The sequence below is a fragment of the Rutilus rutilus genome (genome assembly GCF_951802725.1).
Source record: "Rutilus rutilus genome assembly, chromosome: 11".
In the NCBI taxonomy this organism is placed as follows: domain Eukaryota; kingdom Metazoa; phylum Chordata; class Actinopteri; order Cypriniformes; family Leuciscidae; genus Rutilus; species Rutilus rutilus.
In genome coordinates, this window is record NC_140216.1 from 42,451,808 (window position 1) to 42,464,652 (window position 12,845).

General features: G+C 40.8%; 1 protein-coding gene across 3 annotated transcripts; it reads left to right on the forward strand.

Moving 5' to 3' along the window:
- The first annotated feature begins 153 nt into the window (after window positions 1-153).
- dus3l (dihydrouridine synthase 3-like) lies at window positions 154-12,786 on the forward strand. 3 transcript variants are annotated; one of them, XM_084424529.1, is made up of 15 exons: window positions 154-274; window positions 1,100-1,170; window positions 1,289-1,586; window positions 3,303-3,668; window positions 4,810-4,893; window positions 5,299-5,340; window positions 5,420-5,572; window positions 6,965-7,081; window positions 7,964-8,029; window positions 8,913-9,023; window positions 9,107-9,203; window positions 9,660-9,735; window positions 10,219-10,407; window positions 11,311-11,439; window positions 12,402-12,786. In XM_084424529.1, exons 2-15 carry the CDS (start codon window positions 1,115-1,117, stop codon window positions 12,472-12,474), a joined length of 1,857 nt encoding a protein of 618 aa, XP_084280655.1. In that variant the 5' UTR covers window positions 154-274; window positions 1,100-1,114; the 3' UTR covers window positions 12,475-12,786. The 3 variants fall into 3 exon arrangements, with proteins under 3 accessions (XP_084280655.1, XP_084280656.1, XP_084280657.1); XM_084424530.1 differs by having other exon boundaries at window positions 166-274; window positions 1,103-1,170; XM_084424531.1 differs by having other exon boundaries at window positions 175-274; window positions 1,094-1,170.
- Window positions 12,787-12,845: the final 59 nt, after the last annotated feature.

The following is a 12,845-nucleotide window of genomic DNA, read 5'->3' on the forward strand; positions in this document are numbered from 1 at the left end:
GACCATATATTCATCGATACTGAGGATTTTTTAATTTAATAAAAACAAATCATTACGAATTGGATTATCAGCACAACAATTGGAGATAAAATCTGTAGAAATAAACTATATAAATACACACAGTTGTATACTTTTAATTTGTAGTCCCATCATGAACCGCGGTGGCGCGTGCTGAAGCGGAACCTCAGTGCGCGTGCTCGTGTTTCCGGCCGGACACATTAGAGAGTTGCGCAGCTGCAGACTGTGCATGTGCAGAGAGAAACTTCAGTGCTCGGTGAGTGATGATGATCAATAATAATAATCAGACATAAATCTGAACTGATCTCAGAGCTGCTGTGCGATCGGTGTTTAGTAAGACACACACACGCTCTTCAGATGCGCGAGTTGTTTTCGACTGTCATGATCTTTAACCCTTTTAATCCAGTGTGGCTCTATGTGCAATACATCTGAAGAGGCTTTATTTGCACGTTATCATTTGAAGGCCACTTATAATGTTAGAGTAAGTCCTCTGGTCCTTACAACAATTAAAATGTAATTATGTTATGTCAGGGCGTCTCAGCCTCCAGATGCCACGGATGATTCATCCACAAATATAAAAGGCATCTTTTCTTGTATAAAGAATCAATTTATTTATCTTTTTTTTTTTTTTTTACAGTATATGTCTAAATATTATTTGGAAAATATTTAGTTTTTATTAAGTTACATGTAAAAAAAATAAAAAAATATAATACTCATAGTAAAATGTAAAAACTGTAGGAGAACTTTGTTAAATGTATTATTGATTTAATTATACTTATTAATTATATATTTTTTAATTTTCTTAATTTATTTTAATCTTATTTGTGTTATTTATTTTCACATAAGCCAAGGTGTTCTGTAAATGTGGGCGTTCTTATGTTAATGAGCTCATGATTATGACTGTCACATCAACATCATCAGATCGTTTATTTCAAAATAAAAGTCCTGTTTTCCACAATATGATCACCTTAAGACATGTTGGATGTATGTATTTATTCATTTACATATTTTGCACTGTTTCAAAGGCCTGCCTGCAGCAGATGTGTTAATATGTAAACGTGTTTCAAAATAAAAGTCCCAGCAGGTTTGAGTGTTCATGATGGAATCGGCTGTGGAGGTCGAGACGAAAGGAACTGCCCCTATTAAAGAACAGTACGTTTATATATTTGTGTTCTGATTATGATGATATTAATAATCATAGCCTCTGTCGAGCGATATGTGTTTATGAGTGACTCGAGTCTGATGTACTCAAACATCTACGTGTTCCCAGGTTCCTCACCAGCAAAGAGAAGTTCCACGCGTTCCTGGATTCGGGCCGGCCGGGTCAGAAGAGCGAAGATGCGGATCGAGACTCTGGAGAACCGGAGCAGAAGAGCGAAGATGCGGATCGAGACTCTGGAGAACCGGAGCAGAAGAGGATCCGACTGGACAGCGAAGGAGCGCCCGAGGAACCAGAGAAGAAGAAGAAGGAGGAGGAGAAGAAGAAGAGGAGAGGACAGAATAAATCCAGACCTCGCATGAAACCTCAGAGCTACGAAGGCAGACGACTGTGTCCATCAATCATTCAGGTGAGAGAGATATATATAGTAGTAATAGTTACCAAATAGGTTTCCAAACACTTCCCCCATTCGCCCAGTGTTACTATTAGTTAACCAAAACCATTTAAAGATTGTTGCTTAAAGTGCCCCTGTGGTGAAAATCCAGCGTTTAATTTTGTTTATATGTCTATGTGGTGTTTTTAATATGCTTTAAAGGGTCACGACACCCTAAACCAAAATTTCTGAGATTTTAACAGAGGTATGTGTGTTGAACACCATTGAAGACAAAGTTAGCATCTGTTAGATTTAATAGTAGGGGGAAAATGGTTAAATTTTAGTTTTTATAAGCTATTTTCGTCTTCCTGGTTTAAAATCTTCATTGTGTCACGTCACTATAGTACTCTGATGACTCATCGGTGTCTCATAATTATTAATGAGACTGAGTTTTTTATCCAGTGAGAACACACTTTCTATTAATTATTCATGACACCACGTGGATCTTTCCAATGCCAGACATGTCAACCTATGATATCGCGTAGTAGATGAGAGAGGCAATGATGGGACGTGCGTTTGTTTTCGTGGTGCAAAAGTTCCAGTGCATCTTTCCCCGCGATGCTGTCAGGACTAGACTCTGGCTGCGGGCGGCTGGTTGGCCATCAACCACGGACACGTCTAATGTGTGTGTAGCAACCATTCAACTAGAGAATGATGGACTTCGGCCTTGTACACCAATACAAGTTTCGTCTTGCGAGTGATGCGGTCCCGAGGACTTTTCTATCGCTTCAGAGGTGTGTGTGTGTGTGTGTGTGTCTAAAATGTAACCCTGACCGTTTTACTTGCCTTTTGTTAAATAATCACTCGTTATTAAAATTTAGATATTTCGATAATACCTCAATTGTATGGAATGTATGCTTAGTTTGTGCAAATTTCTATGTCACTGTCCATCTTTATTATGTGGGTTCAGGGGGCGCGTAGATCTAGGCTGTGTACGGAACGTTTTTTTTTTTAAGCGATTGTTTTTTATTTTCAAATATATGCATTTATAGTGTGTATATAAACAAATATATATTTTATAATGACATAATTATACATATATATGTTTTAAATACAATTATAAGGTATCAGTGTATTTCATTAGACTATAACTTTGCCAGCTATAAAAAAAATCTAGCATTTCCTCACGTTTTACCACTGATTTTTAGTGACAGTCGATATGCATGCATGGGCCACTGGCGATGACAGTCCCCCCTCTCCCCTGCCGTGCCACACCACACCCACTCCCCTCCCTTCTTCTCACAGCCACCACGCCCATTTAAGTTGCATTTTTCAAAAAGATTGTGAGCTAGACTTGAGCTGAAAGAGGGGGGTGTCGTGACCCTTTAACACAAAGCATGTGTAAGTTCATAAGTCGACACCATTGCTGAGTATTTCCTCCTTAAAACTGCAGTGAACCAAAGACAGTCTCAAACACACGCTGGTGTTTCTGACGTCACAAACTACCTTGTAACCAATCAGATCAACGTGTGATCGTCAACCAGTGGATCTCTGAGCTGAGTGAGTGAGTGGAGGCGGGGCTCATTTGCATATTCATAGAACCGCGCATACTAAATGAGGCAAGGGTGTCGAGTTACAGTCAAGATATTTTAAGGCATGAAGTCAGGGGGACTTTAAGCAATATCTCTGGTTTGGTTTATCATAACGCTCCTGTAACGCTACAGTTGTTAGCATTATCCGCGTGTCTTTCAGGAGCGAGACACTAAATGCTTCTTCGGCGATAAGTGCCGCTTCCTCCACGATGTGTCGGAGTACATGCGCAGTAAAGCGGAGGATCTGGGAGAGCAGTGTTACCTGTTCAACACCTTCGGCAAGTGTCACTACGGCGTCACCTGCAGGTTTGCTAAAGCTCACACCAGCGCCGAGATGAAGAACCTGGTGAACGCCGACCTCTACAAACCCTGCGCCGACAGAGAGACGGTCAGGAACCACCTGGACAAAGACCTGCAGAGACGCCTGAGGAAGAAGCAGGTGAGCTTCAGCGGCGCCGAGGCCTTCCTGAAGACCATCAGCCGGGGGAAGAAGCTGGAGGAGGATCAGAGAGACCAGGAGACACAGGTGAGACATCTGCTATCACCTGATAGCACTGATTAACTGGTCACAATATTCCTCATTATAATAATTCATACGCAGAATAAAAAGACTAGAATAAAGAGGCGGGGCCTGGTTGAGTTAGTTAGTAGTGTGTTGAAATCAACTCTCTTGACTCAGCACTGAAGTGAGTTAAACTGCAGTTCATCCACTGGCCACTAGAGACCGGCTGCAGAAGAGACTCAGTCCCATAGACCCGCATGTTAAAACGCCCAACTTTACAGCAGAGAGAAACGTTTACAGTCTGGTACAAAAACTGGTTTTGGTCTATATAGCTAATGTTGCTCTTCATGACGACTGTGAGGGGGTTCATTTTTTATAACTCATCCGTTTAAATTATATTAAGCCTTAAAGTTCTGCATAATTAAGGGCGTGGCCACTTGAGTGACAGGTGGATTGCCGCTGATGTCACTACTAACGTTTGTCTGCTGTGTGTTAGCGTCACGTCACCTCAGCTAATCCGCCTCGCTGCACATGTTCGTTTATCCGGGAGTGACGCGCTAACAAGATGGCGACGGCCGGCTCCGCCCACTTTGGGCTTCAAAAATCTTCAGAAACACTATGCCCATATTTTTTTCACGGTCTATGGTATTACCTTATATCACTTGACCGCTCAATATAAACTTGAATGAACACGTCACAATATTCCTCATTATAATAATTCATGCGCAGAATAAAGGGGCGGGGCCTGGTTGAGTTAGTTAGTAGTGTGTTAAACTGGTGGTTATGGTTAGGGGCGGGACATTTCCCAAACACACTCGAAGCGCTCGACCAATCACAACACACTGCTCCAGCCGACCAATCAGAGCACAGTGTGCTTTTCAGAAGGAGGGGCTTCATAGAGACAGGAAGTAAACAGAGCGTTACTGACAGACTGGGAAGAGAGGAGCCGCAACAATGGAGAATATGAGGAGAATAATCAACATTCAAGCAGGAAAACCTGTTCTAGTAGAGCCTGAGAACAACATCAGGAGCAGAATCGGTGCTTTTTAAAGGTGTTTAATCACTAGACCATCAGCGCTGCTTCAAACATACAGGCTCGTGGGTTTCCTAAAAACAAATGTTAAAGATGTTTTAGTGAAATACGTAAATATAATCTGTATTGCAGGAGAGTGCGGTTCCTCCGGTGAAGACTGTGGGGCCGATTACAGACGCTGACATCATCAAGCTGCGACAATGTGAGAAGAAACAGGTGTGTTTGGAATAACATACTATATATTGCAGTATGTACAGTATATTCCTCCAGAATACTATATTTAAATGAATAGAATACATGGAAGACCTGTTATAACAGAAATAGCTTTAAAAAACATGTATATGTTTTTAACCTATATGAGCCATATATAATATGACCTATATTTTACCATATACAGGTTTTTAAATTTGCTCTTTTATAATATTTCCACTTGAAAATAGCCAAGCTTGCATCAACCAACCAGTATCCCACAATCCAAATCAAACGGGTGAAATATTAAATAAAAGTGCAGTTTTGATCTCCTACAAGTTTAGACATTTTTATACACTTATGTTGTATATGATATTTGCACCTGTTCCCCATTAGTGTTTCATTCTCAAATCTTTGACTCTTGTATCTCAGGTGGATTTCAGAGACAAGCTGTATCTGGCTCCTCTTACTACGGTAAACTCTCCCGGGTTAATGTGAGTGCTCGTGAGACGTGTTTCTCGCAGCTCATGGTGTGTGTGTGTGTTCTGTGCAGTGTGGGAATCTGCCGTTCCGGCGCGTGTGTAAGCGCTTCGGGGCCGACGTCACGTGTGGAGAGATGGCCATGTGCACTAACCTCCTGCAGGGACAGGCGTCTGAATGGGCTCTCCTCAAGAGACACGCCAGCGAAGACCTGTTCGGCGTTCAGGTGCGACGACTTACACCTCAGCGTATCAGTGTGTGTGACGCCTTACACCTCAGCGTATCAGTGTGTGTGACGCCTTACGCCTCAGCGTATCAGTGTGTGTGACGCCTTACGCCTCAGCGTATCAGTGTGTGTGACGCCTTACACCTCAGCGTATCAGTGTGTGTGACGCCTTACGCCTCAGCGTATCAGTGTGTGCAACGTCTGAGCGTATCAGTGTGTGATCATTAAAGGTGCAGTCTGTAAGATTGACAACTAGTGGTCGAGATAGGTACTGCAGTCCAATTCAAAATATCAGAGATCGTGGTTTCTCCCGCCTCCACAGACTCGACGCTCACACGGGTCGCCAGATTGAGACACGCAACAGGAACGAGCGCAATGGACAATGAAAATTGGCAACATGTAGTATCACAGACCACGACTAAACATTCCAGCCTGGAAACGCACATTTCAGAGTAAAATAACTGGCTGTAGAAGTGTGTGTGTCAGAGAAACGAGTGTGTGTTTCCTCAATATCTGCAAACATATTATGGTATTTTTATGCTTTAGTAGAGTGAGAAACTTACATACCGCACCTTTAATGACCGTCTGATTCGTTATACAGTATATTGACTGCTTTGATGAAACTTCATGCTGGAATTACCATAATTGTGAGCTGTTATTGGAGTGATGTTATTATTGGTTTCTAGGCTCGTAACGCCAGGCTGGGTCCATGTGTTGATCATTATCACTACAGGAGAATATAAGTCATATTCACACTTCCCCAGTTTATTGGAAACACTTTTTGTATTACAAGATTCTGAAATGTTTCTTATGCAAATGAGGCATGGTCTAATTAAATATGTGCTAATTTGCATACATTTCCATAACAGAAATCAGAAAATTGGATGAAGCAGGTTTGATTGTGTTGACATTAGAGTTAAAGGATTTTCCGAGGGGATTTTCCAGTTTATCATTCGATAAATCAGCAGTCATAAACAGACATGTTCACCACGCTTTTAGGAGTAAAATGTTCTATAAGGCGAATGATACAGTATATGAACAACCACTTGGAATATATATATTAATTAATTTTGGATGTTTTCTTTCCACTAGTCTGAAAAAACACGTTATGAAAAGCCAAATATCCTAGAATCTCAAAACTGACCAGTGCATGAAAAGAAAAGGTTTTGCCTGTAGTGTTTTGACTTGACCTTATGTTCTTGCAAAATAATAATATGGCTGAAAATTGCATATCGAACAACAAAATGTGTAGCATTTCCTACCCAGCTTCCCAGCTGTTGAATTGGCTGCCGGTTTGGTTGTTTTAACGTGCCGTCAGGTGACAGAAGTCTGATACAGTAGACGTGTGTGTACGGTGTCTCCCACATGAGCTGACGTGAGGTTGTGTTTCAGCTGGAAGGATGTTTTCCAGACACCATGACCAGATGTGCCGAGCTGCTCAATCAGAACATCGATGTGGACTTTGTGGATATAAACTCCGGCTGCCCCATCGATCTGGTTTACAAGAAGGTAACGTACAGAAAAGCAGGCTGGGAGGCCATTAGCAGCTTTTAAAGGAATAGTTCACACACATGCTGTCACATAGTGAACACACTTTCACAATACATGTTTTCTGGAGGTGATTCACTATTGAGTCGCAGGTTGATTTGACCAACATTCGATTTTTACACGGCTTGAATTTTTCTCATAGGGCCGTGAATGTGCATGCAGAGTTTTGTGTTTGGAAAGCCTGTACAAATTTCTGACTATGATGGTCAAAATGACCTTTGAACTGGAATTGGTTTCCATGCAATTTGCCAAAAATCAACACTTGTGTAAAAAAACTGAAACCCTCTATCATAGCGTGTCAAAATATGAAACGTGAGGATTTAAGACTTAAAGTTTACTGGAGATTGAAGACTTGTGTTCTGAATCAGAAGAGATGTTAGCTGTTTCTTCATCTGTTTTGAGTTTTACTGTCCAAATGTTTTTGTTTTTGGTTCTCAATTTCTTGACTAGAGGCAAAACAAAAATGCAGAGGCATTTTACACCAATAGTACAAATGGAAATAAATACGACAAATAATGTACAAATCATAAATACTATTTATTCATAGTTGTACCTCAGAGTGAAAATAGTCGTAACAAACAAAACATTGAATTTACCACCAACACAAAGGGAGAAACTGTTTTTTATAGTATAGGAGTTAATCATTGTGGATATTTGTGGGGGTTTTGTCACTGAAATGATACAATAGAGGTTTTACGTGATTCTTTAGTGTTGATTTTTGGTGAATTGCATGGAAACCAAAGGAGGTCGATTTGACCCCGAACACACAGCGTTGCCATATTTTCAGAAGAACGCTAGTTTGTGAGTGTGTCAGCAGCGATTAACTGATCTGTGTTTCTTCAGGGCGGCGGATGTGGCCTCATGACACGAACCACCAAATTTGAGCAAATCGTGAGGGGAATGAATTCTGTAAGTGAACCGAGAGACCTTGATGTTTAAAGAGTGTGTTGAGTGATGTTCGTCTTGTATGGCGGCGTTGAGCTGCATCATTGGACATCAGTAGGTTAGTTTACACGCACATGTTTTCATCAATCTGATTTCAGATTCTGAAAGTTCTGCTTATGAACCCTAATCGTCACAATCTGATTCACATTAACTTTTGCATTTATGTATTGCATTCAGAATTGAAGAATGACGCTGTGATAATTTTGTGAGTAAAATTGATGTTTTTATGTGTCAAATTGACAAAATAACTATTTTTTTATACTACCGGTATAGGAGTTCATAATTTCTCATGTTTTATAATGACTCTTTAGTGTTTTTTGTTGATAGCATGGAAAACAAAGGAGGTAAAGTTATAGTTATACAAACCCTAAATGTTACAATATGATACACATATGTTTACATTTGCATTTCTGTTTTATGAACAAAACTTCAGTTCGCTGCATGCAGACCCAGAGAACACCAGCGCGATAATGTCTAACCGCATGTATGTCAGAAGTGCTTTTTAGCAGATATTTAGTGAATATTGAGTCTTAAAGTTCTTAAAACACAAGACGTAAATAAACACGCATGTTCGTAAGACATTTGTAAACATGCTCATCACGGCACTGCAAATATGCACAAGATATTTGTGAATCTGTGACGAATCAAGCATTTACATGCTGTTTTTCCTATTGATCGGATTGTTTCAGGTCTGCAGCTCTCTTCAACCTAATCGATATTTCATTCAGATCGAGCTGAATCTGAGTTTACATGAAGGCTTTTCAGTCCGACTGAGCCCTCAATCTGATGATAAACAGATGATGTGTAGCTGTGCTGTTTGTGACGCGCCTCATTTGCCCTGCCGCAGGTACTGGACGTTCCTCTAACGGTTAAGATCCGTACGGGAGTTCAGCAGAACTGCAACGTCGCGCACAAGCTGATCCCAGAGATGAAGAAGTGGGGCGTGTCGCTCATCACGGTACTGTGAAGTTCAGCGAGCTCAAGCTAAAATGAGGCTTCGTTCATCATGGTGACGAATCAGTGAGTGTTTTTCCTCCGCAGCTGCACGGCAGATCACGAGAACAGCGTTACACGAAGTCAGCTGACTGGGATTATATCGACACCTGCTCACAACTCGCCGCTCCCGTACCGCTGTTCGGTGAGTAGACGCCGCGGAGGATGCGGATGCTCCATACTTCAGATGCTTTGACTCTAGGGATGCACCGATAACCGATAATTCTTTATATTTGAAAGCCACTAACGATATATTTGAAAACCGATAACCAATATTTGAAAGCCGACAACCGATAATTCTTTATATTTGAAAGCTGATAACCGATAATTCTGTTCTCATTACAATTTTATGTGGCCGATATGACACACTGAACTGTATTTGAAGTGATTTCAATCATATTTCAAGCAATTCAAAGCCATCATGTTGAACAGTGCGCATCTGAAGCGTCTCAGCTGAAGGGAATAATACATTATTTATCGGCTTTAATATATCTGACAAATGTTCTTATCGGGTCGATAGCGATATCATTATAAATGATCATATATCGGCCGATACCTTTGTAGTGATCCCTAATTGGCTCTGTTGGTGTTTGTCCCACAGGTAACGGAGATATCCTGTCGTATGAAGACGCCATGAAGGCCAGAGAAACGGGAGTGTCGGGGATCATGGTGGCGAGGTCAGTCTGCTTCCACTGCATCATCGGTGTCGTTCTGGGCTGCGTTTCCCAGAAGCATCGTAAGCCTAAGAAGTTTGTAAAAACGATCGTACGACTGATCTTAAAGGGATAGTTCACACAAAAATGAAAATTTGCCCATGATTTACTCTCCCTCAAGTCATCCTACTGTATATGACACTCTTCTTTCAGACGAATACAATCAGAGTTATATTACAAAGTGCATCCATCCATGATTAAAGTGCTCCACAGGGTTAATAAAGGCCTTCTGAAGTGAAGCCATGCGTTTGTGTAAGAAAAATATCCATATTTAAAACTTTATCTTAAAAAAACTAGCTTTCTTTCAGACTGACACAAACATTTTGGGGAAACCGTGGCGAGCGTTCGTAACCTTGCACGTAGAGAGCGCTCTTAGGAGCTGAGATACATCATTATCGGGAAACCCGGCCCTGGTCCTTCCTGAAAGAACTCTTTGGTGTCTGTTAGGGGCGCGCTGATCAAGCCGTGGCTCTTCACTGAGATCAAGGAGAGCAGACACTGGGACATTTCCTCCAGCGAGCGCCTGGACATCCTGCGGGACTTCAGCAACTTCGGCCTGGAGCACTGGGGCTCCGACACGCAGGGCGTAGAGAAGACGCGCAGCTTCCTGTTGGAGTGGCTCTCCTTCCTGTGCAGGTGACGAGCATAATTCATTTCAATTCACATTTATCTGGATATAGCGCTTTTCACAATACACATCATTTCAAAGCAGCTTTACAGAAAGAGCACGAGTCCACATTACAGCTTACAGTGATCTGTTATCAGAGTTACATATACAAATCACAGTTAGCAAAAAGGGTATTCATTTAAACAATGTAATAATTTAATGCAGAAACAATGAGCTCATTGAAGTAATGAATACTTATTTGTTAAAAAATGATTGACATTTAGAAAAATGTAGCATTGGTGCATTACCCTGCATTAAACAGGGTTCGTAGAAGGTCTTCGAAGTGCTTGAATTGGACTTTTTGAAGTGCATGTCCTGGAAAACAGCCTTTTTATGAAAAAGTATTTGAATTATTGAAAGAGAATGTTTGATAAAACGATCTTTCACACAGAATTAGCCTAACGCTGGCTGTCTGATACAGATATAGAGGCGTTTCGCATGGCTATGAGTGTGATATTGCTCATCAATATCCAAGTATATGATACAGCTTCTTCAAGTCAATCATATATTCATGGCAGAAAAAATCAGTTAGGAAAGCGATATCTTCGTCATAACATCCTTTCAATGGCTAAAGTTACCGCAGTCACTGCACTTTATTTGTAGCATTTTTTTATTAGTTTATTTTTATTTATCTATTTACTTTCTTTTTTTTTAAGAATTTTTAAGATAATAAAGAAAGATATTGTTTGATAAATGAGATCTCTGATTGTAGTCCTTGAAAAAGCAGTGCTTGAAAAGTCCTCAAAAGTCCTGGAATTAGATTGTACAGTGTGTGTGTGTGTGTGTGTGTGTGTGTGAACCCTGTGTAAATACACTGCTCACCTTCATGACGTTCCAAACCCGTATAGAGTTGAGTGTACACGTGTGTTCAGGTATATTCCCGTGGGATTGTTGGAGAGAGTCCCGCAGAAGATCAACGAGCGTCCGCCGTTCTACATGGGCCGAGATTACATGGAGTCTCTGATGGCCAGTCAACACGTGGGAGACTGGATACAGATCAGGTGACCGAGTCATTCACACATCTCTCTGACCAAGAGCAGAACACTACAGTCCACAACTCCTCCTCACTGTGTTTCCATCTTAGTTTAAGCACATCTTATCACATTAAAAAAGATCAGTTTTTGTGTGCATTTTTGGATTTTATGCACATCTTGACATTTCCACCTATTTTTATGTGCATTTTGGGATATTGTATAAAAAGCACTGGATGGAAATGTCAAGATGCGCATAAATTCTAAAAATGCACATAAAACTGATTTTTCTTAATCTGATAAGATATGCATAAACTACGATGGAAACACATTTACAGAATAAATCATCAAACCTCATGTGACTCAGCGTGAGCTGTGATTGGATAACTGGAGTAACCAGCGGACCAATGGCATCGCAGCATCTCAAATGTTGGTTTGGTGTTTCACCGGAGTCGAAGTCTGGTTTAATCTGGTTTAATTCCCTCCAGACGCGTCTCACACGAGTGTGTTCCCGAACACCAGCATCTGAACGCCAGAGACCATGACAGCGTTTACTGTGTTTCGTCTGACGCTCTGACACACTCGTTTATGATGGAGGGAAAACAGCCCGATTGCAGAAACTTACTTTTATTACCAGTTTTTTGTGGCAGTTTCCCAGTAAGGGACGAGTTTGTTCTCTTGAACACTTGGGAAGGAAATGCTGCTTATTCACAAATATTTTGTGATATTCCAGTTTAGTGCAAAAAAGCTTTGGATGGAATGATTGGCTGAGAGGTCTTCTCTCATTACACAGCTAAACTGAGTTTTGTGTGTTGAATTTAATACCCGTTTGCATTTTACAGGTTCATGTTATGATTTCTCTTATGAATTATATACTGAAATGAGTATTTACTGGATAAATTTGACTCACACACAGTTTAACTTGTGTGTTTGGAGTGTCATGTTTAATAAACGCATGACTAACGGGCTGTGGTCTTCTGTTGGCTCTGCAGTGAGATGCTGTTGGGTCCGGTGCCGAAGAACTTCAGCTTTCTGCCGAAACACAAGGCCAACGCTTATAAATGACCATCGGCTGCAGAGAGCCAGTGGTTACTGAATAATAAAGTGCTAATCAAACCTTTATTTTCTTTTCTTTTATTTCTATCTTGTTTGAACATGATTAAGCCGAAGTTATTTATATTCAGGTTGAATTTATTTTAAATGTATTAGAGATGTGTAATACTGAAGAGGTGTGTGTGTGTGTGTGTGTTAGATATAAATGCACTATGTTTTATAATTAAAGCAGAACTGATCAACAGAATGAAACGGATCTTCTCTGGTTCTGTACTGATCTCTTTACTGATGATGTGAAAGAGAATAAAGTCGAATACTCACTAATGACTGCAGTTCACACTTAATCTCTCGTCGCACCAGGGATCTGAAGAGATCATGTGATC

Bases quoted from the DNA above. Each gene is read 5' to 3' on its own strand.
- dus3l (XM_084424529.1), top strand. From the start codon at position 1,115: ATGATGGAATCGGCTGTGGAGGTCGAGACGAAAGGAACTGCCCCTATT. The intron at 7,082-7,963 runs GTAACGTACAGA...GTGTTTCTTCAG, and splicing joins TCGATCTGGTTTACAAGAAG to GGCGGCGGATGTGGCCTCAT. The intron at 8,030-8,912 runs GTAAGTGAACCG...GCCCTGCCGCAG, and splicing joins TCGTGAGGGGAATGAATTCT to GTACTGGACGTTCCTCTAAC.